General features: G+C 38.4%; 1 protein-coding gene across 1 annotated transcript in view; it reads left to right on the forward strand.

The window, feature by feature from the left end:
- Nucleotides 1-17904: 17904 nt before the first annotated feature.
- LOC122797169 (carbonic anhydrase-like) overlaps nucleotides 17905-25087 on the forward strand; it is a 408969-nt gene continuing 401786 nt past the window's right edge. The window contains exon 1 of the mRNA XM_044065988.1: nucleotides 17905-18107. Coding sequence (XP_043921923.1) covers nucleotides 18071-18107 — 37 coding nt within the window. The 5' untranslated portion in view covers nucleotides 17905-18070. The remainder of the gene's footprint in view (nucleotides 18108-25087) is intronic.

The raw sequence follows: 25087 nt of genomic DNA on the forward strand, positions 1-25087 counted from the left end.
ACGCATGCACTCAAGTCACTCCACAACAAGTACAAATACAACTCTGTCATTGTCCATTGTCCATGTTGGAGTGAATGACTTGAGACGTACCTCCCTGGACTACATGAAAAGAGACATGGAAGAGCTCTTGGATCAAGTGGCTCAGGCAGGTATGACCCCAGCCCTGAGTAGCATCCAGCCTTCACCCAGAATAATACCACAGTATAAGGACAAAATGATTGACTTCAACAATTGGCTAAGCTTCTGGTGTCATTCAAAGGGGATCAGTATCTGTCTGCCTGGGACGACATGATCAACAAACCATGATGCTTTGCCAGAGATGGCCGGCACCTGTCGCCCCCAGAATTCAGGTTACTGGCTAAAGCTCTTGCCACCCCTATAGTGCCTTTTTTAGGTGAAGTTCAAAGGACAAAACCACCACTGTAACAGATACACGCATGCAAAATCTGAAGGTAATGCTACTCAATGCTAGAAGTCTAAACATCAAAATTCACTCTCTCTCGAGGCACTCCTAAAAATGGAGAAGATCTATATCTGTGCAGTAACTGAGACCTCGTTCAAGGCTCCAGACAGCACCCCTGCAATACCAGGCTACAACTCTTACCACACATTTTGGCCACCAAACCAAGACCGAAACACTAAAGGTGGAGGAGTGAAATTCTCCAGGTGCAACTAATACTAAGTAAAACTGCATTCCAAATTGTAGCTTGCTACAGATCCCCCATCATGCCCCAAGATTCTCACAAAACCTTTCTAAACATACTGGAAAATATTAAGATGTGACCAAACACCCTAATACTGGGTGATTTTTAACTGCCCTGCCATTAACTGGGAAAACTACTCTGGTGCTAACACCTTTTCCCCAACGGTTCTTGGAATTCATAAATTCCAGTGCCTTGGATCAACTAATCCATTGTCCCACCAGGGGCTCCAATATCCTAGATCTGGTCATTACCAACATGGGAGATAGGTGCTCCACACCAGTGGTCACCCCTTCATTGGTCAGGTCTGACCATAAGCTAATCACCCTTGACATCCACATCCCTAGTAAGGAAACCTCCATAAAAAACTTCTCCAAAGCCAACTTCATGCTACTCAAGTCAGAAATGACAAACTTCATGACACCCATGCAGATGGGAGCTGAACGTTCGACTGCTGAATCCTACACTAAGGCACTGTATGAGCACATCCACTCGTGCATGGATCGTGCCATCCCAAATAGAACCAAGGCAATATCCAACAAAAAAAGGAAGCCAATCTGGTAGTCCCCTACCATAAACAAACTATACAACAGAAGGAAGAAACTGTTGCAGAAAAAAAAATCCCAGGATGCAAAAAACACCCTTACCAGCCTCGGTTAGAAGCTGAGATCCCTCATAAAATCATCCAAAGCTAGTTATGAAATTAAATTGCCAAAGATTCCAAAGACAACCACAAGGCATTCTATAGTTATGTCAAGAATCTAAATAACAATGCTCAGATCTGCTCTGAGCTACAACAGAATGGCATTAAATATATTGATCCCAAGGATATTGCCAATATCCTGGCAGATTGATTTAGTACCAACTTCACCCCCCTCACTTCCTAAAAGGCCCACCTCAATACCAAAATATTGCCAAATTCCAGTAATCATGGCCACACAGGTAGAAACCGCTCTCTCCAAAGCTAAGAATACAGCATCCATGGGACCAGATGACATACCGGGCTGTGTACATGAACTACAAAATGAAGTGGCACCTCACCTAAGTGTCATGTTTAATCATAGCTTCACCTCAGGTTTAGTGCCCACTGAGTGGCGCACAGCTGCAGTTATCCCACTACCTGGGATCCAAGATGGATCCCCCTTGTGAACTACTGTCTCATCAGTCTGACGAGCCTGATCTGCAAGGGCATGGAATGCATTATCATGGAACTTATAAAGAAAGAAATTGGCAACCTTCAAACACTGGATCCCACCCAGTTTGGGTTTGTGAAGGGCTGCTATTGTCTCCTGAACCTGACTGACTTCTTCGAATCAGTCTCCAGAGCTGTGGATGGGGGTAAGGAGGTCCACACAGCCTATTTAAACCTTGCCAATGCCTTCAACACCATCCCCCACTCTGGAATCATAGATAAACTTACTAAGCTGGGCATAAATCCCTACTTCACTCGATGAGTTGCCAACTGCCTTACTGACAGAACCCAGACTGTAAAAGTAGCAGACTCCAAATCCAGCTCGACAAATGGAGTACCTCGGGGTTCAGTCCTGGGACTAATCTTGTTTGACATCTACTTCTCTGAAGTACAGGCCAACAATAAACGACTCTAACTAACAAAGTTCGCAGATGACTGCAAACTGGGAGCCATTATTGAATCCCTCAAATGATGTGGATAGTCTACTAAAGGGCCTAACAGAAACAGATGCTTGATGCCAGAGCCATGGGATCAAGCTTAATGCCAAGAAATATATAGTTATCCCCTTTGGGAAAAAACATGAATTACCACATAGGTGGCAGTACACTAAACAATTAAAGTGTGATGAGAGACTTAGGGACACAGGTGGATAGTGGTCTCATCTTCGATAACCCCATCACCACAACAGGCAGGAAATCCATCTATGTGGCACACCTCATCACTAAGGGCTTTTCATCCAGAAAAAAGGAGGTCATTGTCCCACGGTACTCATCCCTCATTAGACCCATTAAAGAGTACAACGCCCCGTTTGGTATGTACCTGACAAGACATCTTTAACAGCTGGAAAGGCCACAGAAATGCCTCACTAAAACAATCACAGGCCTAAAGCAGATGCCATATGCTGACCATCTAAAAGAACTCCAGCTATACTCTGTGGCATATTGTCTACTCAGAGGTGATCTCTGCTTAACATGCAAAGCCATGTCAAACCCCGATCTGTCGGACATGCTCCACTTAAAGAAATTCCAATCCCTCAGAGCCACACGCTCCAGGGATCTAAACCTTATCATCACAATGAACAAAACATGCTGGTGGGATAGGTTCCTGATCCAGAGACTTCCCATACTCTGGAATAGGCTGCCCATACATGTGAAGCAGAGTGCCTCCTTGGCCCTCTTCAAGAGGAACCTTGATGATTGGATGGGAGACAAGAAATTCACCCCAGGGATCACGTCAGTCGCCCTGCTAGACAGGGGTCCAGGGAAGTAAATATTGTGGGAAGAAATATTCAGGGAATTGTTATGGCTAGGCTTGTATAGGCCCTAGGGCCGATAGCCTAGTATCAACCTATGACTTGTACATAAGGGTATGGCTGTCATTGCCTGTAAGAGTTCCTCATTTTCTTTGATTTTGTCCTACAATTGAGCTGTAAATAATTTGTTTGCTTGTGATGTAAATGTTACTTTGGATGTTTTACTTATTCTGCATGAAGTATGAAAAGGGCAAAACAGGCTAAGATTTTGAGAAGACTTAAAGAATTGTTCTTCTATGACATGCATGCCATTATGTGCCCCTGTGTAATGTAATTGCTAGTTATCTTGCTATGCTGGTAGAATTAATGCTTGTAAGGCTCCCTTAAGAGTGATTGGCTTACAGGAAACACCTGAGTCACAATCAGTAAGCAGAAAAATTAGAAGTCTTGTAGAGTCACTATGGTGCAATTGATGCAAGTTCAGCATTTGTTTTTAATCCTCTCCTGTCCAAAAAAAAATAACTTAAATGTATAAAGTAAATGCTACAAAATTCAGAAAATGGGAACCTCCTTTGTAAGATTTTATACACAGAGTCACACTAATAATACTGTTATATCCAAGAGAAAATGTTGGTACACACTGTGTAGCACTGAGGTATAGCTGATACATTGTGCAGAAGGACTAAACAAGCAACTGAGGAACTTGACATGCAGACAGACTAGTTGTTAGCTTTAAAGCATTTGCAAATCACTCTGTACTGTTAATGTTCTTGCAGTTTAGAATGCAATTAGGAGAAATTTTGCTGGTTGTAAATTCCAAGGTGAGAACTGGAGAGATTTTTGAACAGTTCAGAGACAGGTTGCTGGTACTAGAGTATAAATGACGTATTACTGTACCAATGTAAACATGATGTACAATGACACTTCTTTCATTCATTCATCTTATTTTACATTTGTTTACCAGAAAAGTCTGACTAGGCAGAGCCCATTTTTGTGGAGGCCCAAGGAGAAAAGCTCCCCAAAAAGTAACAGTACATACAACAAACATTAGTAACAGTAAATATAGCACGAAAAACTATATATACAACATAAGTTATAGTAGATACACAAGTCTAACAGATACAACATCAGATATGGAACTTAACATAGAGATACTATTAACAGAGAGCCTATGAGTATTAATTTACATTTGTAAAGGGAATATAATTCTAGATTTATCACACATTTAAGAATAAAAAGAAAAAAAGATAAATCATAATACAAATGGGATCACTGTTGAAGAGACAGGCTAAATAATTAATGGAGAGTGTACTAATTATAACAGGAGGTCAGCCAGGGGTGTTGCATGAGCAAAGCCAAGTGTCAGATATTTTTGAGTAGTTTTTTAAACTGGTGTGTGCTGTCAGTGGTTCTAATATTATGAACAAGGGTGTACCTAGGCATACTCATTGTACTGAAATGAGTATATTTTTTCTGACCACCTCTTGGAAATGTCAGCACTCAAAAAGCACAGAATGTTTGGAATTGTGTAAATGAATGTTCACGGGATAGCTGTATGCAAAGAATTATTGTGCAAAAGGAAAACATCTCTAAAACTAGCCTTTTATGGAAATAAATGGTAACAGTTGAAAATAACATGCTTCTTTCCATGTATCTGGGGGTAGCATTTTGAGGGTTGAGTACATTTTTAAAGTGACACGTGGGTAGTGGGAGCAGTAACATTGGGTTTGAGTACAAAAAGTAAATCTCTGGCTATACCCCTGATTATGGGGGAGGGGGTTCCAGCTTTTTGAGATATAGGAAGAGTACAAGGAGTCTCCTGCAGTGTTAGTTTTAAAGATTTGTAGTAAAGATTTATTTGATGATCTTAGCAGTGATCATAGCATGATCATTCATTGACAGGGTTCTTGATGTAGTGTGCAAGTTACAGCAATACAATGCTGATACATGCAAGCAATTCAAAAACTGGGTCCTAGCTACATGATTTACATGTGAGTTGTATACGTGTAATACTCCTGTCTAGGATATATCTATGACTGCTGTCATTAGCACACCATCTGCAAATGAGTTACAGCATTGTAATGTTAATACATAAATAGGGTTCAGACACAGTTATTTTATTTGTTTGCTTATATGTTAATGGGATGTTTGGATGGGTGGGTTTAAAGATTCTTTCCCTTTGACAATACTGAGTGTGACGATGTAAGCTATTGCCAGCTATGCCAGGAGAAGTAGGGCAGTGGATGTGTAACATATGCCAGCACATCTAGCTGGTATTTTGTAAAGAATTGTGTAATTTGTATATCAAACTGATTTGTATAGATGCTTGTTGAAAAATGTATTTGTAAAACTGCTTGTGTTAAAAATGTACCTTAAGTGGGCCCTGCTATACATAAAAAGAAATGCACATGCATTATTGTAACTGTTTTTAAATGTATATGTTTTAACTGGGGATATGGGAAGAGAAGGGGTTCATCTCAAACTTTGAAAATATTCTGAAATTAAATTACCGGACATAGGCCATAAAGATGTTATCTTACAGTTCTCAATGCAGCCAGAGTCAAAAAGTCTGTACTAGGAAGCTTCCTGCATTGTCATTTGGATGGACTAGTTGCTACTCTGGAAGGGTGGAGGTTTGAAGTTGTTTTATGACTTCCAGGAGCTGCAGCAGATCTTAGCAAGGCTGTGTGGATGTGCATGCGTGCATGTGTGTGTGTATTACTGACACATGTGTGAAATCCTGACAGCTTATAGCCAAGGGGAGAAGCATGGGAACCAGAAGTCAGATGACCAGATGTGTGTAATGTCATTCTGTAATCCATCACCAAAAATAATGTTAATACTAGGTGAAACTGAAGTCTTGGAGCACTCTGTTTTTGTAACCTGACAAAGAAGGATCTCTCACTTGCTTCATCTTGCCTTGTTTAGGTTGTAACCTGGGAATAATTCTTTAGATCAGTCAGGAAAATACAGTGAGATTAGTTAAGTATTTTTTTTCTCTGTGTGAACATATCCCCTGTGTTATTTTTAATATTTCCTTTGACTGAAACTCTGGTGTTTGTTGTAAATAGATATTTAGTATTTTTCATGTTCTTTTATTATTTAACTATATTTAAACATTTCATTGTGGCTGAGAACACCCGCGGTGGTGGTGCTATGGTAGTGTTGTCGCATCACAGTAAGACGCTGTCTGGTTCGATTCTCAAATAGAGCATATTCTGCATGGAGACATGCGTGAATGGGCGTACCTTCGTTGAAGGTTGTGCGTCAGGCCTGGCAAGCCGGTACATAAAAATCAACTGCCAATCATTTAGCGGACCAGAGTTCCGCTGTGGCGACCCCTAACTGGAAAAAGCCGAAAGACACAAACAAACATTGTGGCTGAGAACATTTTAACCTCTGAGAGTACTTCTATCTATTTGATGACACTGTGGCCACTCCTGGAAGCCTTACTGTATTGGTCAAACTACCATTTGTATTAATATTAATTTCACTCAATATAATTCAGTACCCTTGCAAGAGCCTTAGAGTAGCTGGTCTGGGGTGTCTGGTGGCAGTATAACTATCTTATAATCTGGGCAGAAAGGCGGCATAGCTATTAAATCTGTGCCAGTCTTTTGTGTGTGTGTGTGTGTGTGTGTGTGTGTGTGTGTGTGTGTGTGTGTGTGTGTGTGTGTGTGTGCGCCCGCTACTTGGAGCAGGGGACACGAAGCACTGGTTTCACAGAGAGCGTGCTGGAGGACGTGGCTTGGACACTTGGCTGAGGTCTCAACTCTATAACTGTGCCAGTGGGGGAGTCTTACTGGGGGCCTGGAGAACAACAGATTGAGAAAACCAGATCCTGGACTGAGTGTGTTCCCTGTTTGCTCAAGTTGTGCTTGATGCAGAGAGCTGCGTCTGGAAATATTGAGTGTATCCATTTTTGTTCCAAGTGAACGTCCCTCTCAAGTGCCAGTGGTGAGGACTGAGGCTCTTTAATTACTGGCCCAGAGTGGGGACATCACACAGAGTACAGCAATTTCAGAGATACACAGACTATTTGGAATACAGCAAAAGTCCTACAGTTTATGCATTGCAGTGAATTGGTATACATGTTTATAGGTGGATGTGTGCGGTGTACAATTACACATAAAATATGTCAGAATGCACTGCTAGTTTTCCTTCCACTAAGGCAGTGCATGATTTCCACTTTCCACAGGAACATCTTTGCTGGAGACCAATTGCTGGCTGTGGATAAAGAGGTTAGTATCCTTGTCAAGGCTCTGACAATTCTGAAGTCAGATGGTTAAGAACAATAGATTTCTGACTAATCTGGCTAAAGTTTCCCGATATGTTAGCTGATTGTAGGTTTGTGTCTTTGGGCAGTTGTTACTCCACTTCCTCTTGCTTCCCGATCTCCTTGGCCAGTCTTCATCCTTTACTGTCTCTATCAACATTTATGCATATTCACAACTTCTGTCTTTTCAAAGTCTGCTGCCTTTTAAACACTTCATTTTCTTGTATTATTTTGTAACCAACCTGAATCAGCAGTGAAAGCAGGTTTGTGGAGTAGCTGCTCATGAAATAGCACATTTTAGATAATGGGCAAAATGTACACTAATACCTTGTTGGAGAACGTTATCTGATAAGGTATTAATGTACAGGTACTGCCCAGTTAAGCTTTCTTGAAGCACAAGTTGCCATCTTTTTTATGCTTACTAAATGCGGCTTTGAGTGTAAAATTATAATTCAAGCTGCAAAAGTTATTGGAGAGCATGGAAAAATGAAATTAATGTAATTTAGTGTGAGCTTCTCTGAGAGAAGCGTGAGCATACCATAGACTGAACTTGTACCTTAAGCTTCTTTGCATATGAATTCTAGGTACAGCCTACAATAATGAGGGGAAAAAGTCCTAAAACATGTTAATGTGAGTTATATTTATAAAAAAAAAAGTTGACTTAATAAATGGAGTAAGAGGGTTTCCATCAACAAATAGTAAGAAAGCTATAATGTCTGGCTTCATATGTGGACTGTAATCTTCAGCAATTTATCAGAAACAACAAATCTTACAAAGTGACAGAGTAAAATCAGAGACCATTGAGACACATGGTGTTGCAATGCTTTGCACTGTTTTTAATTAATTTGATCACATTGAAACATAAGTCAAGAAAGTAGCTGGGCACTTGTTTGTCTGTGTGGGAGTCTATAACTTGTATTTTGGATGTAAAATAATTCTTTGATGAAAATTGCATATGTTACAGCAAGTTTGAAACATTACATGGAGGAGCTATTTTTTCATCAAAAATATTAAAATGTGTATACACTAATAGCCCATTTTCTTGGGTCAATAATGCTTGACAGTGTAGCCCTTATCAAGGAAATAATAGACCTTCATGGGATGTCCATTCTTTTCCTGATAACTCCCACCCTGTCTAACATTACTACTTGCTTACTTATGTATCTTTTGTGAGTAACCATATGAGTTAGTGGGACCAGCTAGAGCAAGCCCTAAAACACGAAGACCAGCTGAAAAAAAACATGGACTTGCATATACTAAATCTGACATGGCCATTTCTCAGAATATTTCCTTTTCTCTGAGGTATGGTGCATCAATATATACAAGTTTGGGGGTCTTTCCCTCCACATCCGGGTGGTACAGGGTAGGCTTACCCTCTTGCAAAAAAGCTTAAAGGAGAAGAATGATATTTGAGGTTCACTTCTCTCCTGCATTTTTGAGATGTGTATATATATTTGTGCATGTTGGCACTCAGCATCTCAAATGCTGAAATTTCAGTCAGGGGCCTTATATTGTACTTTACAACCTTGTATGTGCCTCTAGTCTATGATTTGCACCTTATACATATCTTTCACAGTTAACTGCATATATGGTCTGTGAAGTACTACATTATGGTGTAGGGCAGAGCATGTGGGGAGAGATGATGGCATGGTGCATTTGGGTAAGCTGATGCACAAAGAATGCAAGGAACAGGCTGACACCCACTTGAGAGGCAAGAGTGCAGTAAGGCTGAGAGTAGCTGCAGTGAGTTGCACTGTATGCATCTGATAAAATTGAGTTGAAATACTTTGTCCATTCTTTTCAAATAAATGTGTAAATAATCAGACATCTGACGTTTACATAGTTAATAAAGTGGTTGTAATTGGTGGACATATCTTTGTATACATGTGTGCTCTAGTATATGGGGGAATAGATTATGATGGCTTGACTGTATATGTCTGACATCGTTGAACGTAAATATTACAGTAGCTATTATTTATGTATTTAACCTACTTCAGCTTGTAGAAGGCACATGCAAATGCCCAACCCTCCCCTGCAAATTTACCAATCTAAGAGGGCTGCCATATTCACCTCCAGTTTTTACATGAATCTACACAACTGCATAGACAAGTCTATATCCCTCCACACTAACTGTAATATTAAATTCTGCAATAAATCCCTCTAGTGGAACCCCCATTCTAACAAACTAATACAAGGAAAATAATAAGACAGTAAGAAATATCCCGTCTTAAGACCACAATGAAACATGCCAGCAAGGAACACGAGTACTATTAGAACATGTAAATGGAGTATGAACTAAGGGTACTACAGATAATGAGAGAAATGACCTTCAGTTATGTTGGGAAATTAAGGAATGATGTTTACCAATGCACTCTCTCTCTCTTCTATGACATCACACATCCTGATCCCAAGGATATAGCTAGTTGTGCTAACGTTATCCTATGGACACATGGTTGCCACCATTATTCCTGAAAATTTAGTTCCCCTTGAAATCCTGTTGGAGCAACTCTTTGAATCCCTTGTCAACATGCCACACTGCATTTTCATCAGTGCCAAGTGCTCACTATGAGCTTCTACTTACAGTATAGACAGGCATTCATTGAACAGTTTGTGTGTCCAAGGCCTGCAGAACAGCCACTGTGACTACCCTACACAAAGATGGTCCCTCTACAGACCCAGGCAATTATAGGCCAATCAGTCTTACAGCCTTTTATGCCAAGAGATGGACTGTGTTCTTCCCTTATTGAACCCATCATTGAATACAATGCCTTTATTGGTATGTACAAATTCTGGCACATTACTTCATGCCCCCTTTGGTATTTACAGATTCTGGCCAGTCACTTGACTAGAAAGGTCCCAACAATTTTAAACCAAGAAAATTAAAGGCCATAAATTCTTGGATTATTTTGATAAGCACAGCTGTCTTTCTACTTTTACTCTGGTTACTAGCTGATCTGAGGTGACCTGTCTCACTTTTTGTGCCATAAAAAAGCCAATCTTATTTGACTTTCTGTTACTTTTTAAAACCTCTAGTTTCACAAACATCCATACAAGGGACCTAAATCAACACAAACAAGACTCACTTCAGGGCTAGGTTCCTTATTCAATGTATTCTTAGTTGATAGAAGAAGATATAGCTGCAAGTAAACAAAGTACTATTGTCTACCTTTAAGACTAGTTTTGACGATCGCATGGCTAGGCACTAATTTACAACAATGTTATCATGTACAGCCATAGTCATTTTGGGAGATGTAAACTGTTAATAAAAGAAAAGTTGGTTCTAAAATAGGTCAGCAGCCTTGACCTTTTCTTATGTTAAAAGGCAGACTATATCCCGGAGGGGCTGTGTGGACTAAACATTGTTATGAAGGAACTGTTTTGAGGTTGGATTTTTGAATACTGAATAAAGCTGGATTTTTATATATGGTCTGAAAATGTATATGTGTGATGTAGGCTACATTCAAGGTTTATCTAATTAGACGTGGTCTAGAAAAAGTGATCTAATGATAGTCTACTGTGCATTTTTAGCAGTTATAACTCTGGTAATAAGGAATGTTTGACACTGTACACTGGTATTCATTTCTCGTATTACTTTTTGTATAGGGTTAGAAATAAAATTGCTGCTTGCTTTGTCACGGTGTGTTGAGTCATGATAGCTGCTGGTGAAGTTGGTGTGTTTTTCTCCCCCTTTCTTCCATTACAGTGCAATAGTGGAGTTGTGGGTATATATAAGCTGTGAGGTAGGGAGTGCAGAAGGAGGCTTGTCTCCCTGCTTTTTTGAGTTATGCTGTTTTTGCAAGTAGTGCATGTAGACTGGTTTTGTTTGGATCTCTAGTGTTTAGATATTCTGATTTTGGATCAGATGCATACATGTACAATTATATGTAAGCATTCACTCATAGTGAGGTCAAAGTAAGCCATACTTTAATTAAATAAACTTTAAAATGGCTCTGTGCCTTATTTGTATTTAGTTTATTTACTTTTTGCTTGCCAGTTGATAGTACCCTGTCTGAAGGTGTGTGTTGTAAATTCCATTTATGAACCATGTGTGGGCATGTGCTCTTTTGGTTGTATGTGCACAATTTAATCATGCAGTAGCACTAGTGTGTATTAATTTGATATGGTTAAAGACAAACCTTTCTATATAATTATGTGTTTTATCTCATGGATCTAATACTTTTGCTGCAGCAATGGAGTTCACAAATTTCACTCACATTTCAGTGTCCTATCCAGGTGACTTGTTTTGATATAGTAAGGCTGTCATAGGTTCATGGGTGTATAGTAGGATAACAACCAATGGAACCTTTATAAGCCTAGTCAATCATCCCAATTGTATCCTGCAAGGTTAAGGGGTGTATATAAGCTAGGACAAGATTGACAGGCTGCATCTATCCATTAGAAACATAGGTGCTATATTTGGGGTGTATTCCCAATTTCTATCCAGTAGTCTAGGTTTCTCGTGAATAGTGTTAGGGAAGAGCTGTGCTTTACATAGATGGAAAGCCTGTTCATTGAATGGGAATTCTCAGACATATACCCATCCTTCCAATATGCCATATTTGCCACAAACAAAGTTTCAATCCCTAGATAGAGTAATTCTGATACTATTCATTTTGCAGATATGCAAAATGTCTATCAGAGTAGGATCCAAGGATGCCTTCAATGCCAGGCATAAAATCTTCTGTGGGCATTGCTCACCTGCATTAGTGGGTGTTGTGTTATTTAACCACAGTAGTTGTAATTGGGCATCAAGCATTTTTATTTAATAAATTAAGCAGAACTCTATAAATCGGCATATTAAAAAAAAATGTATGAGAAGATACTGAGGGGACTTTGCATTCTGATTTCTTATTTAACAAGCTGTGGCAGACCTTGATGAATTGGTATCAGATTGGTATAAACTGAAGAATGAGGTGTCTTTACTTGCTCCACACACCAGGATCTTTTATAAATGAAAGGTATCTGATTTAATGCCTGTGGCTGAGAAACAAAATGCTAATGTTCCTATGTTTGTGAATTAATCTAGATTTGTTGACTTGAAATGTGTGAGAGAAAACGATGGCTCAGTTTTGGGAAAAAAACACATGCCAAGGCAGAAAAAGAGAATACATTCTACACACATTGTGCTGCCTATAAGAAAACACAACACACCAAAACAAACTGTAGAACTATAGAACTGTAAACCAACAACAACAGACCACAGCTCCAAATCAGGTGCAAAGTTTATTGGTTTAGCGCTTTCTTCTCGTGATAGAGACTTTTTCAGAACAAACACACAATGCTAACCCAGCCCTTAAATACCAGTTTAGTGCTTTCATCTCATGATAGAGACTTCCTCAGAACAAACACACAATGCTAACCCAGCCCTTAAATACCCATATTTAAGGGCTGGGTTAGCATTGTGTGTTTGTTATGTGGAAGTCTCTGTCACGAGAAGAAATCGCTAAACCAATAAACTTTGCACCTGATTTGGAGCTGTGGTCTATTGTTGTTGGTTTACAGTTCTATAAGAAAACACAAGTTTGTTGGGTCAAGAGTAGGTTGCCCATTGAGAATTCTAAGGGCAGACAATAAAACAATAGGAAGTGGACTGTGGTATTTTAGTCCATGTTGAATTTTTTAGGACTAGATTGAGCTACTGTAACATTCTGCTCCCATGATGATGAATGATTTGTTCTCTGTTTCAAAGTCAGATAATGAATACATTGTTCCATCTGTTAAAATATGATCTGGGGTACCCTGTGGCTGTATATGCTGATGGTATAGAATATGTTGTTGCTACACAAGGTTTTAGATTCAGGTCAGGAGACTGGTGATTACATCGTTTAAACATTCTGAATTACTGGTGTTGGAGGAAGACAGAAAACACAAAAATGCAATCAGTGTACAAGCAAACTTTTTTTCATTTTACTTTTGAGACTGAACAGGTCAAATGAGTAAATGAAAATATAAATTTCATAAACTGCTGCCTAACTTTGAAATATCATTTAATAAAATCTTGACCTGGTATTTCATAAACTGGCTGTAGTCCTGTCACTTCAAAAAGTAAATTTTTAAGCAAGTGTTCTGGCACACTATCTTGCATATAGTCAAAGTATCAACCAGTCCAGAATTTATTTAGGTGCTCCGTCTAATAACAAACTTGCTATTTCGCTATAATTACAATACATACTTAATTAAATGCATCTTATTTGTCTGCTCATCAGTACTGACCTACAAAAAAGCAGCTGTGCATAATTTTGCTTAGTTTCTGTATAATTTCTTTAAGCCTACAAATATGAAGAATGAGTTCTGCGATATTGGAGTTGCCTAATTCTGCTTTGGTTGAAGGCTCAGTAACAGCAAGTTACTGTGTATAATTTGAGGTAAACACTGCCCCCTCCCCTCCCTGTCTACTATGAAAATTGTTCATTTGTTAAACTACGAAACATTATTAAAGTGGGCTAAATAGTAACTTTAACTGTAGTTGTTGTTGTTTGTCTTTTCGGCTTTTCCTGGTTAGGGGTTGCCACAGCGGAAGTAAGTAGTGCAAAAGGTTGAACAGTGTTTTTTTTTTGTCCGCTCCCAGAATGACGGTCTGTCTTGTGAGGTTACACAAACTCTGAGAAGGTGGAATATTAATTCAGGTTGCTTGACTTCCCACCTACTTCACTTGTGACTAAGCAATCAGTGGGGTTCTGAAACATATTCACATGTAAAAGTCATGTTAAATAAGTGATTTTGTCTGATCTGACACTAACAGCAGGTACCATTATTCATTGTATGCTGGGAACACTCTGCATCCTTTTTTCTTGAAGCCATATTTTTAAAGGTGAACTGTGAGGCAAGTTGTGGGAATTTGTGTGTGTATATATAAATATATAAATGTATGTATATGTGTGTGTGTGTGTGTGTGTGTGTGTGTGTGTGTGTGTGTGTGTGTGTATGTGTGTGTGTGTGTGTGTGTGTGTGTATATATATATATATATATATATATATATATATGCATGTGTATGCATGTATACACACACACATATATATATATATATATATATATATATATATATATATATACACATATGTATATGTGTGTGCATACACACACACACACACACACACACACACACACACACACATATATATATATATATATATATATATATAAAATCACTACTATGCATACTTTGAGGTTACTGTAAGAGAAGTTCCTTTTCCCTGAGGGCATATATGTGTATAGGACAGCTTTGTGGATGGAAACTGTGGGTGGCTTGCCCCAAATGGAAAAATTATTAAAAAAAAAAAAAAAAAAAAATATATATATATATATATATATATATATATATATATATATATATATAAATTAGTAATCTCTGAAAGTGTGACTACTTTTTAGCTGCCCTACTTTTCATGTGATATGAATTTGACAAACTGGTTTTTCCTTTTGTTTTTGCACTATTGATCAAAATGATAAATTGACAGATCAAAGTCACTTAAAGCAATATCAGTCTGTTACTGTTGTAACAAGTTGCAAGGCAAGGGCTGTGCTTATATGGAGTGAGAGTATGATCAGCATAGGTAGGCTATGGGACATTTAACTTATAACATACAGTGTTGTATAGTGCAGGGTTGTGGCAATATAAGTTTAGGAAAGAAACAGCTGATTTTTGCAGAAGTCATGAATATTTTACAACATCTGTTTGTGGCAAAATCATCTAAGGCAATTTTTATCTGTTGTCAAAAGTAAATTAGACCCTTAACAACCTAGCTGGCACATCCACTGTAACGGCAGTGGAGTAACTGGTTTGAATTTTTTGCCTGAAATGACGTTTGGCAATGGTAGGGTATCCTGGACAGGGCAGCCTAACTTTTTAAAACTTTGTCAGTGGTTTTCTGTTTCATGGAATGTGGAGAATGGCTAAAGTGGATGTGGAATATGTCTGCCAATATTCCTTTCTGTGATGGCCCTGATGTTTTGGAATGTTACTGATCCCTGTCTGGAACATATTTGTTAACCAGAATAGAATACTGATCAGCTGGAATATGTTAGGTTCAGCCTGTGGATAAATAGGAGGATAAACAGAACATAATTACAGAATGTTTGTTTGTCTTTCAGCTTTTCCCGGTAATGGGTCGCCACAGTGGAACTCCAGTCCGCTAATGATTGGCAGTAGATTTTTTTACAAAATGCCAAGGTACCAGCTCGACGCCCAGCCTTCAATGAAGGAATGCCCATTTACACACGCATGATTTTCGAACGCTACTCAACCGCAGGGAGGACATGCAGACTCCACACAGAAGGCACTCCCATCCAAGCATTGAACAGGAGAACCTCTTACTGTGAGGTAACAACGCTACCGCTGTACCACTGCGGCATCCCAACATAATTACAGAATGTACTATACACTATTAGTTAAGAAGTTGTAGGTGATAAAATAGGTGTACCCAATTTGCAGAAAAGACTGTTGCAAATATTTAGGAAGTATAGAGGTCATTTTATTACATTGCTGTCGCTGAGACTGTCACTTTTACTGCAATGTATAAATTATAAGTATGATACAAATACAGGACATATTTAAGTGGACAGACAAGTGGGGAAATGAGAGAAGAAATTAAAGGATAAGTAAACAATAAGACTGAGGCTGGGGTTGTTGGTTTGAAAGAAAATATGGTACAGGGAGGATGGGTGCTGTGGCCGAATTTTGTTTTCAAAATAATTAAATCAATTTAAGCTTAACATTTAAACAAAATTTAAATGATTCATAATTCCAGAGCTTCTTACAAACTTGTCTAATTTGGGAGTCTGATAGTATAGTGCTAAAGGTACTACACTTACACTGTTGCCATATTTGTTAAATATTGAGTCTTTTGATCATAGCTCTCAACCTCCCTTTTCCAAAATGAGGAACACCAGTCCTCATAATGTGTGACAAATGGGCAAAATGTGGAACACTTACTAATGGCTTAAGAACTTCAGCTAGGAAGGTCATATGATGGCTAAAATATGTTGGTTTTACTTATAAAAAAAGATATTGTAATGAATTAATATAAATCATTTATATTTACCCATTGCTAGCAGTTAAAAAAATCCTAACACTGAATATGTGACAGACCCTTTCAATGTGGAACTTTGAGGAGCATGAACTTTTTAAGACCCCAAATGAGGTACATTCCTCGGAATGAGGTACACCTGAGAGCTATGCTTTTGATAGGAATGTCAATGTTAATTATATCCGTTTTACACTATCCCAATAAATGTACATTACCTGCGTTTCGATCATACGTTATAGCCACAAAGCAGAGGAAGATCAAGTTGCTTCAATTCAGAAAACATATTACATGCTTAACTCTAATAAAATTATTTAGCACTGATGCCCTATTTATAGGAAGCCAGAGCCTTTCTCTTACCAAACAAAATATTTGCTGGAATACGAGATATGAGTGCTGCAGTGTGGATTTCAAGGTCATATTAAACTCCTTCACCCATTAAGCCAAGGACAGCCATTCCTGTTGAATTCATACCTGCATCCGGCAGCAAAGAACAGAACATACTACAGATGAACCAGAAACAAATATAAACAAGCTCTATATTTTTTATGCGGTCTAAGGTACGTAGCAACCTGGAACACCTGGTTAACATAAATATTTAAAACAGTGCATTACCCAGGTGTAATTGTTACTAAAAGGGTCGGGTCAGATTTCTAATAGCTACTGATTTACAGTTATGGCCCTTTTAAACGTTTAACAATTGACTAAGCGCGTGTGTAATATTTAACAAAGGACGATACTCAAAAGGTTGACAAGAAACATTGTAACAACAAAGCCATGAGCCAGAGCTGCACTTTGTACCAAGTTATTACTGTGTGTAACTGCTGCAGTTTTAAAACCTACTGAGTGACATTAAGTGGTGACAATGGAAAAAAAAATTACACCCCTCGCAGCAAATTGCAAGTCTTGTAAAAAAGTAATATATTTGGTAATAAGTTTGTTTATCCTTAAAAGGCAAACATAAAATTATAACACACTCTACTTTTAAAAGCTTTTTATACTTCACTTCCCAGCAGGGAATAAAGCGTTAGAAGAACCTATTTCTAAAATCCTCCAGTACACCTGAGAGCGTCCAGATCATAAATTATACTAGGAGGTACAGTTATACTGTGCAGAGATAATAGCATAACTACCAAGCACCACCACGTAATACAATAGTAACGACCCTTGACACAGGATTTGTCTTAGGAGTGCATTTTTGTCAGGTCTGATAGCAAGCTACACCTTAACTAAATCCACAATAAGTAAGGTGTCCTGCGTACTTATGACAAAGCCGACAATAAAATATGAACTCACTACGATGACTCGCATACCCAGGGTCACTTCCTTATACCCTTCAACGGCATAAATAAAAATAAGGAAGAACAATAGAAAAGTCACGTAATGTTTAGAGAATTTGTACTGCTGTTGCTCCTCCTGCACAGGAGTTTTCTTCTCCATATGTTTCTCCTCTGCTTTTATGAGATCAGGTGGCCAAGCCCACCGACTGTCAAGTGTCGCCTGCCTGGAGCTTGAGGGAGTATATATAAGCCTTGAATTTTAAGTCCAGGCTATGTCAGAAAGTCCTTGCTTGCACTAAGTGCAAATCGGAGCCAACAGTACCCGAGCCATCTCCAAGTGACAACATGTCCGGCCACCACTGGGGTTATGGGAAAGATAACGGTGAGGAATGTACTTTACTAAAAAAACTCAATGTAGATTTGGAACTTACTGCATTATATGATTGTGTGTGTGTGTTTTTTGTGTGTGTGTGAATGTGTGTGTGTATGTGTGTGTGTGTGTGTGTGTATGTGGAACCCCGTAACATTACTGCTAGCGACTGCAGGGGACACTGTTCACACGCCTCTGTATACAAAACCTAGTACTGCAGTAGTGCTGCATGCTTCAGGACATCTGTGACAGTTGGTTGGTTGATTGGACAAAGTGGTATCCTTGAAATTAAAAGAAGGTTGTTTGTTGCAAACCTTCCACTCAAAACCACCAAATGAACCCCTGATTTTCAAGGGCATCCTTAATTTCGCCACAGGTTAGCTCTGCATAAAAATGACATTTTGTGACAACAGTGAGGGATTAAGCCATTATTGCCAAACATTGCAGTCACGGACGTTGCATATTAATACAATTCTTTGTTAGCCTACTTTCTTAGCAAACGTTGCTAATATTTAAAACATGCCCCAGACAAGGGTTTTTGTTCCAGATAATTAAAAGGTTGAGCGCAACGGTTCTTTGCCTTTCCCTTTTATTTTCCAATTTTTGGATATCATATGGAATGTTTATAGTAAGGCAACTTCTAGGATATTGAAACGAACTTACAAACTAGAGGCTTGCAGTTCATTACAGGACACTGGTCACGTGACATAAGCTTAAGCCCCGAGATCCCCAGCTGCTGTCCTGCATGTCCAGCATTCCGAAGACGGCGGTAGTGATGGTTCATATCTGTCAAGTGTCCCTGATTTGGCTGAAGATTTTGTTCTATATATATATATATATATATATATATATATATATATATATATATATATATATAAATTGTCACCATTAACCTAGTTCACGTGTGTGTGTGTGTGTGTGTGTGTGTGTGTGGGGGGGGGGGGGTTTGGTCTTTTTAATATTTCTTCTCCTCTCGTTTATATTAACCTCATTAACCTCACAGCTTGTGCATCTAATTGCTTCTGTACACTATAAGGAACTCGACCGTTAATAGTTAGAGGACTTCTTATAACTAGGATTGTTTAATGCCCTTTATATCATGTGTGCGGTCGTATGACTGGCATTTAACAATATAACACAATTAGCTTCAATTACTTTTTCTCATGTCCATTTAGCACTAGATCCAAGGCAATATGGACTGTCAATAGAAATTTCATACCTACTAAGTGTAGCTGAGTTCTTCGATTATGTGGATATGATCTGCTAAGATTTTATCAAGGCATTTTATCTAAAACAAATCAGTAGATATATTAAATTTAGAGAAAACATGTCCTGTGTTGCTAGTATTGCTGAACACTGGGTGAATAGGCAGAAGAATTCACAGACTTGTAGCGAATGGTGGTCACTGATATGAAAGGACAATGACAGCTTGGAAATGCAGATGTCAGTATTATGGTTGTTGCTGGTCAGTGACTTTATAAAATGACATTGCAGAATGCTTGCTGATGTCACAAAGTTTTACATGTTGCTGATTAAATACTGAAAAAGCTACAGTAAGAGGACCTGTGCTCTGGACATTTTTTTGCAATTCATCAAAATATCAGTCTTCTTCTTTCGGCTTTTTCCCGGTAAGGGGTCGCCACAGCGGATCACCTGTCCGCTCATGATTGGCAGTGGAGTTTTACAGTGTCGAGTTTCCAGCCTGGCACCCAACCTTAAGGCACACACACACACACACTCACACCTAGGGCTAATTTAGAGTGTCCAATCCATCCACAGCATGTCTTTGGGATGTGGGAGGAAACCGGAGCACCCGGAGGAAACCCACGCGACCACAGGGAGGACATGCAGACTCCGCACAGAAGGCACCCCAGCTGAGGATCGAACCAGAGAACCTCTTGCTGTGAGGTGGCAACGCTAACTGCTGCCAGCATAAATTCACTGCAAAAATGAAAAAAAAAATGCATCTGAGAAGATACAGTAAAATAAACAATGAGGGGAAACTGTAATAGTAGCAGAGGGGAAAAGAAGCCTGAAATAATCTTATTTGAGCTAAATGTTAAAACTCCATAGGGAATAAGGCTGTTGATGTCTTGGAAGATGCATCACTTGTTGAAATTTAAAAGGTTATAAATTCTGTATATATACAATTGGTAAGGTCTCATGTTTAATTCTAGTGGTCAAAATGGTTTATTTATTTAACATTAGTTGACAGGGAAAATCCAACTAGGACAGAGAATATTTTCAGTGGAGAAATGCATGTTATTGGAATGTGGGAGGAAATGGGAACACCTGGAGGAAATCCATATGAAATGGAGGGGGGACATGCAGACTCTGCATAGAAAGCACCCAATCCGAGAATCGAACTGGAGAACCTGTTGCTGTGTGGTGACCACATTAACCGCTACACCACTGCACCACCTGGTATAAATTTAGTTAAAAGGAAATAAAAAAAAATAAAGCACTGTCTGCAAAAGAAATCAAGGATGCACTGGAGGGAATTAGTTTAACTTGTTTCATCTCCACCTCTACTGCCTTTCTTTGTAAGTTGTAACTGCACCAGAGGAAGTCATAGAGTTAAAGTGGATTCCAGCTCTCAGGAAAAAGCTGTTTGAGAACAAGGGATACACATTGAAGCAAAGAGGTATACATTGTATGGAAGATTTAGGCGTGTACAACTATTCAGTCAGGATGATGGAAATCATTCTTGTAGATGTAATAAGACAAAACAGTTACAGAATTAATGAATGCAGAGAGCCATAATATTTCTTATGAGGATGAGAATGCACAGGCAACAAAAATAAATAGGCTATTGGTTAAGTAGGATGTTCAGCTTATTTAATAGTAAGCAATGGGGGGGGGGGGGGTGGCCCTTAAAATGACATTATCTTTATTATTCCATGAAATTTCTAATACACAAAAGTTAAGGACATGGTACCTGTGCTCTGGACAAATTCTTCCAGTTCATTAAAATAACAGTCCCTTATTGAGCTCAGTTTAGCTCAGTCAGGAACATTAATCCTGACATTTGGAATTGTACACCAGCTTCCAGAATGTAGTTCCCTTTTCTCTCAAGTAGAGTTCTCCCATTCCAGAGTACACATTTCTGAACAGCAAACTGCTTTGACACTAAAACATATCTCTTGAAATTACAAGTTTAAGCAAAGAACCTAGTTAGCCAGCATGGTATTAAAAAGAGAAGAAAAAAATGAAATGGAGAATGCAGCAAAATAAAAGCGTGATGAGCATGTAGGTGTTTTACATTCAAAATGTCGGTATACCTCATTGCACACAATTTCCAAAAATGCTGAGGCATACATGTCATTTTCTGATTTAAAGCCTTCAGCTCAGTATTAATTGAAAGTTTGATTCAGCTCTGCCACCTTTCATAAAAGTCTAAAATGGAAAAATATTTTTGCGTTCACTTCCCATAAGAAAACTGAAGCTGGACAAATATGTTTGATTTATGGACAGAGGATGGTGGAAGCATTCAGTAGACGTAAACTAAGTTGACAAGTCTGGCGAGGCCAGGTGGTGTTACTTTGCCTTGCACAGTCTTGTCAGAAATAAAATTTTTCTTTCAATTTGGTTCCAAACTTTAACCTTTTACTATATGAATGTGACTTTGCTCTTAACAGGCCCCACACAGTGAATATCAAGCACCATGTAGGACAATGCATTGTGGTTAGCTTTGAAGTGAAATTCCCTGTTAGCTGCTTTATTTATTTATAAATGAGTTAAGACCCATTTGACAAAAAAAAATTATTTCAGGAGTAGTTTATGAGCTTTGCCCGATTAAGTAACTTAGTTGCACAAAATACAGAGAGATTTGTGTATAAAACCCTAGTCTACAATAAATAGAGTCCTTAATCTTTTTTGCATTGGCAGACTTAAAGGGTGAATCTCCTCTTCTGTGAAAACTCATATCAGACCTGTATTTATCTTTAGCATATTCTGATCACATATGAACATACCATATGTAAATGAATTTTGATCTTTTTGATCCAGTCAAATATGACAGCTAGCTGCCCCTATAATACAATTGCCTTATAGTTCTCATCTGTCCCAGACATCCTTGAATTCTTATATTGACATAAACTATACTGTATGGCTGCCTCATGTAACCATTTTCTCTGTGTACTCCTTTATTGTAGGGGAGTCAGGCTGTAAATGGTGGTGTGTATGAAACTGAAGAGCAAGCAACCAGTCTGAAAGCTCTTCACTATGGCATCACAAGAGGTAACATGCCATCTCTTGTGGAATTTCTAATGGAACCAGTTCATCAAACAAAGCTTTGTTTGCTTAGGTGATGTCTAGAATAAACATATGTTGCTAATTTCTAATCAGCTTGCAAGGATATCCAAATTCAAATCTATTCAGAAAATCAGTGGCATTTTCACTTGAAGTTCCATAGTTTACTTTCAGCATTTGATGAACACATAATAGGGGAAGAGAGAGGAAAGACAATGCATTTGAAGAATTATGACTCCATGTCCATTTTCCTGAACTTATATAGTACATTTATATTATTGACAGAAATGGAGTTCAGGTTGCTCAGTTCATGTTAATCATCATTCAGCAAATAAATGAACCTTTTAAAAACAATTTATGAGCAAATGTCAAGAGTTACTGGATAAAGGTGGTGGTGCTATTTTAAGTGATTGTCACTTAGGTTAATATTTGGCAACAGTTTTTTTTTAAATGGATGGAGGTTTGGAGACATTATTTACTGATGCAATATCTGTCTGACAGTGTAATATGGAATGTTAAAACTATAATGAAAAACTTTCATTCAGCCAGTAGTCTTGGGTTTGAGTCCATCTCTTTCCACTATTCTATGTCATGGACAAAGGCTTGACAGGACTGTTGGGTAGGTAGAGTGTCTAGTGGGGTTAGCCAGCTAACTAAATGAGCATTGTGTTGCAAGCTAGTTTGCTAATTTATGTTTTAGTCTGTACACCTAAGCCAGCAAACCAGTATTCCATGTTGTACATGTAGTAGAACAATGTTTAAGATGAAACTGGCTTCCCTTACTAACATCAGCTATCCATTCAGTAAAGGAGGGACACAGTATATTTTACACAATATCATATATTTATGTCATATTGCATTTTCACACTATGTATTTAATACTGTATATTGACCTTTTTAACTATAATCGATTTAAAAATAAACTTGTCTTGCATCTTTGACATCGTCTGCTAGCCATTTGGAATATGGCTGCTAAGGGTTAACTGAAGTCTGGGAACATGGTATATTAAACTGCATACTCTGTTGTGACATACTGGAGGATTACTGTGACTGACGGGAGCTTTGTGTACAGCACAATGTGCCCTCTATATGCTTATAGTACATTTACTATGTAGAAGGTGTGTCTGAGTTGGGGGTGTACATGCTTTGTAGATTACCATGTATGCATACCTAGACACTACCACTCATCTAGGTGTATATGTGTGAATCAGAGACTCCAATTAAAGAGCTGTATGGTGTATAGATGGCAGTTTGACAACTGTTTATTCATGCCTGTTCTTGGGCTAAGGTATTGCAGTTTAAGTGAGAGGGGTGCAATCAGCTGAATGGGGCGGGGGGGGGGGGCTGTGAGGTGATTTTTTTTTCTTCTCCATCAAATTTTTGATTTCAGCCAGTTCTGTTGATTTGAAAACTAAAGCCTGTAGGAAAACTAAGTAAAAGAACATTCACAGGCATATCACTACAATAGAATGCATTTTAATATACCACACGTGACAGAGTTGAACAATGCATTAAAAAATTCCACTTATTTTTATATTATTCTTGCAATCCAAAATCTATGTTGAAACTAAGATGAACCAAGTAATTTAGTAGCCGTCCTGAAGAACAAAGCCATCAGTACATCTAAACAGCAATGATAGTATAGAGCATCAGAAAATACAGTCTAAATAGAGTTTGAAATAGTCTGACAATCAAATGAGTACGAGGAAACAAAATCCAAAACAAGCAGTCAAGTGAATCTGTCAAGCACAAACCATATAAAACAACAAACCCAAAATGGATCGTCTCACCACTCACATTAAATGCAGTAACATGGAGCTGCTATTTAAACAAATCTCTGTTTAGATTTTAATATTGGCTCCATTTTACTGAATTTCAGGTGGCTGGTGTGACAATCATTTTGGATGTCTGTTTTTTTATAGTATGAGAAAACAAATAAGGGAAAGTAAATAAGACTCTCCACACTTGATCACAAGATGGCCATGTCTCATGCTCCACAAGTCCTGTAATTTACTCTCACATCTATTACAGCTGTAGTAGCTTGCAGGTTCCCATTTTTCTAACAGTCTTAACTAGATGTCTTACATTTCCTTTTTGCTTAATTGCCCCAGCATTTGTCCTGGGTAACCAAATGGCCAAATTCAGACTCTAAAAGTCCAAAAATCCAATAATCCACCCTTGCATCCATCACAAGTAAAAGCAGACTGAGCATGCCCAACTCTTAGAATAGCCGCAGAAGTTCTGCTTCAGCCCAATATGATACCACATAATATACCACACAGCCATAGTCAATAACTGCAATGAGAACACAATCAGGGAGAGAAAACTGAAGCAAATCCAGGAAAGGCCCAGACAAAATGCAGCCATCTTTATGGTTTGGCAACCATCCATTGTCATTGTCGAGGACCCCCCACCCCACATCTTCCTGCAATTCTGTCAGGAATGCTTGCTGCAATAACCCCAAGTGAAACTGTAAAGTAGAGTGGAGGAGAAAACAAACTTTTCAAAAATGACACCCTAATAGCTTAGTTAACATATTAGAAATTCCTGAATATAATTTAGGCGTTGACTTCATATTTGTTTGCAATGAGATCCAGTCATAAAAATATGGAAAGCAGTACTTAAAATAATTCAATACCACAAATTGTTTAAATGGATAGGACTATATAAATGATGTATTGTCTCTTTGTGTGTGTATGTGTATACATACATATTATACGCACATAGATATTTATACATAC

The sequence above is a fragment of the Protopterus annectens genome, chromosome 3.part0 (assembly GCF_019279795.1).
Source record: "Protopterus annectens isolate FY-2018-M chromosome 3.part0, PAN1.0, whole genome shotgun sequence".
NCBI classification, from domain to species: Eukaryota; Metazoa; Chordata; order Ceratodontiformes; family Protopteridae; genus Protopterus; species Protopterus annectens.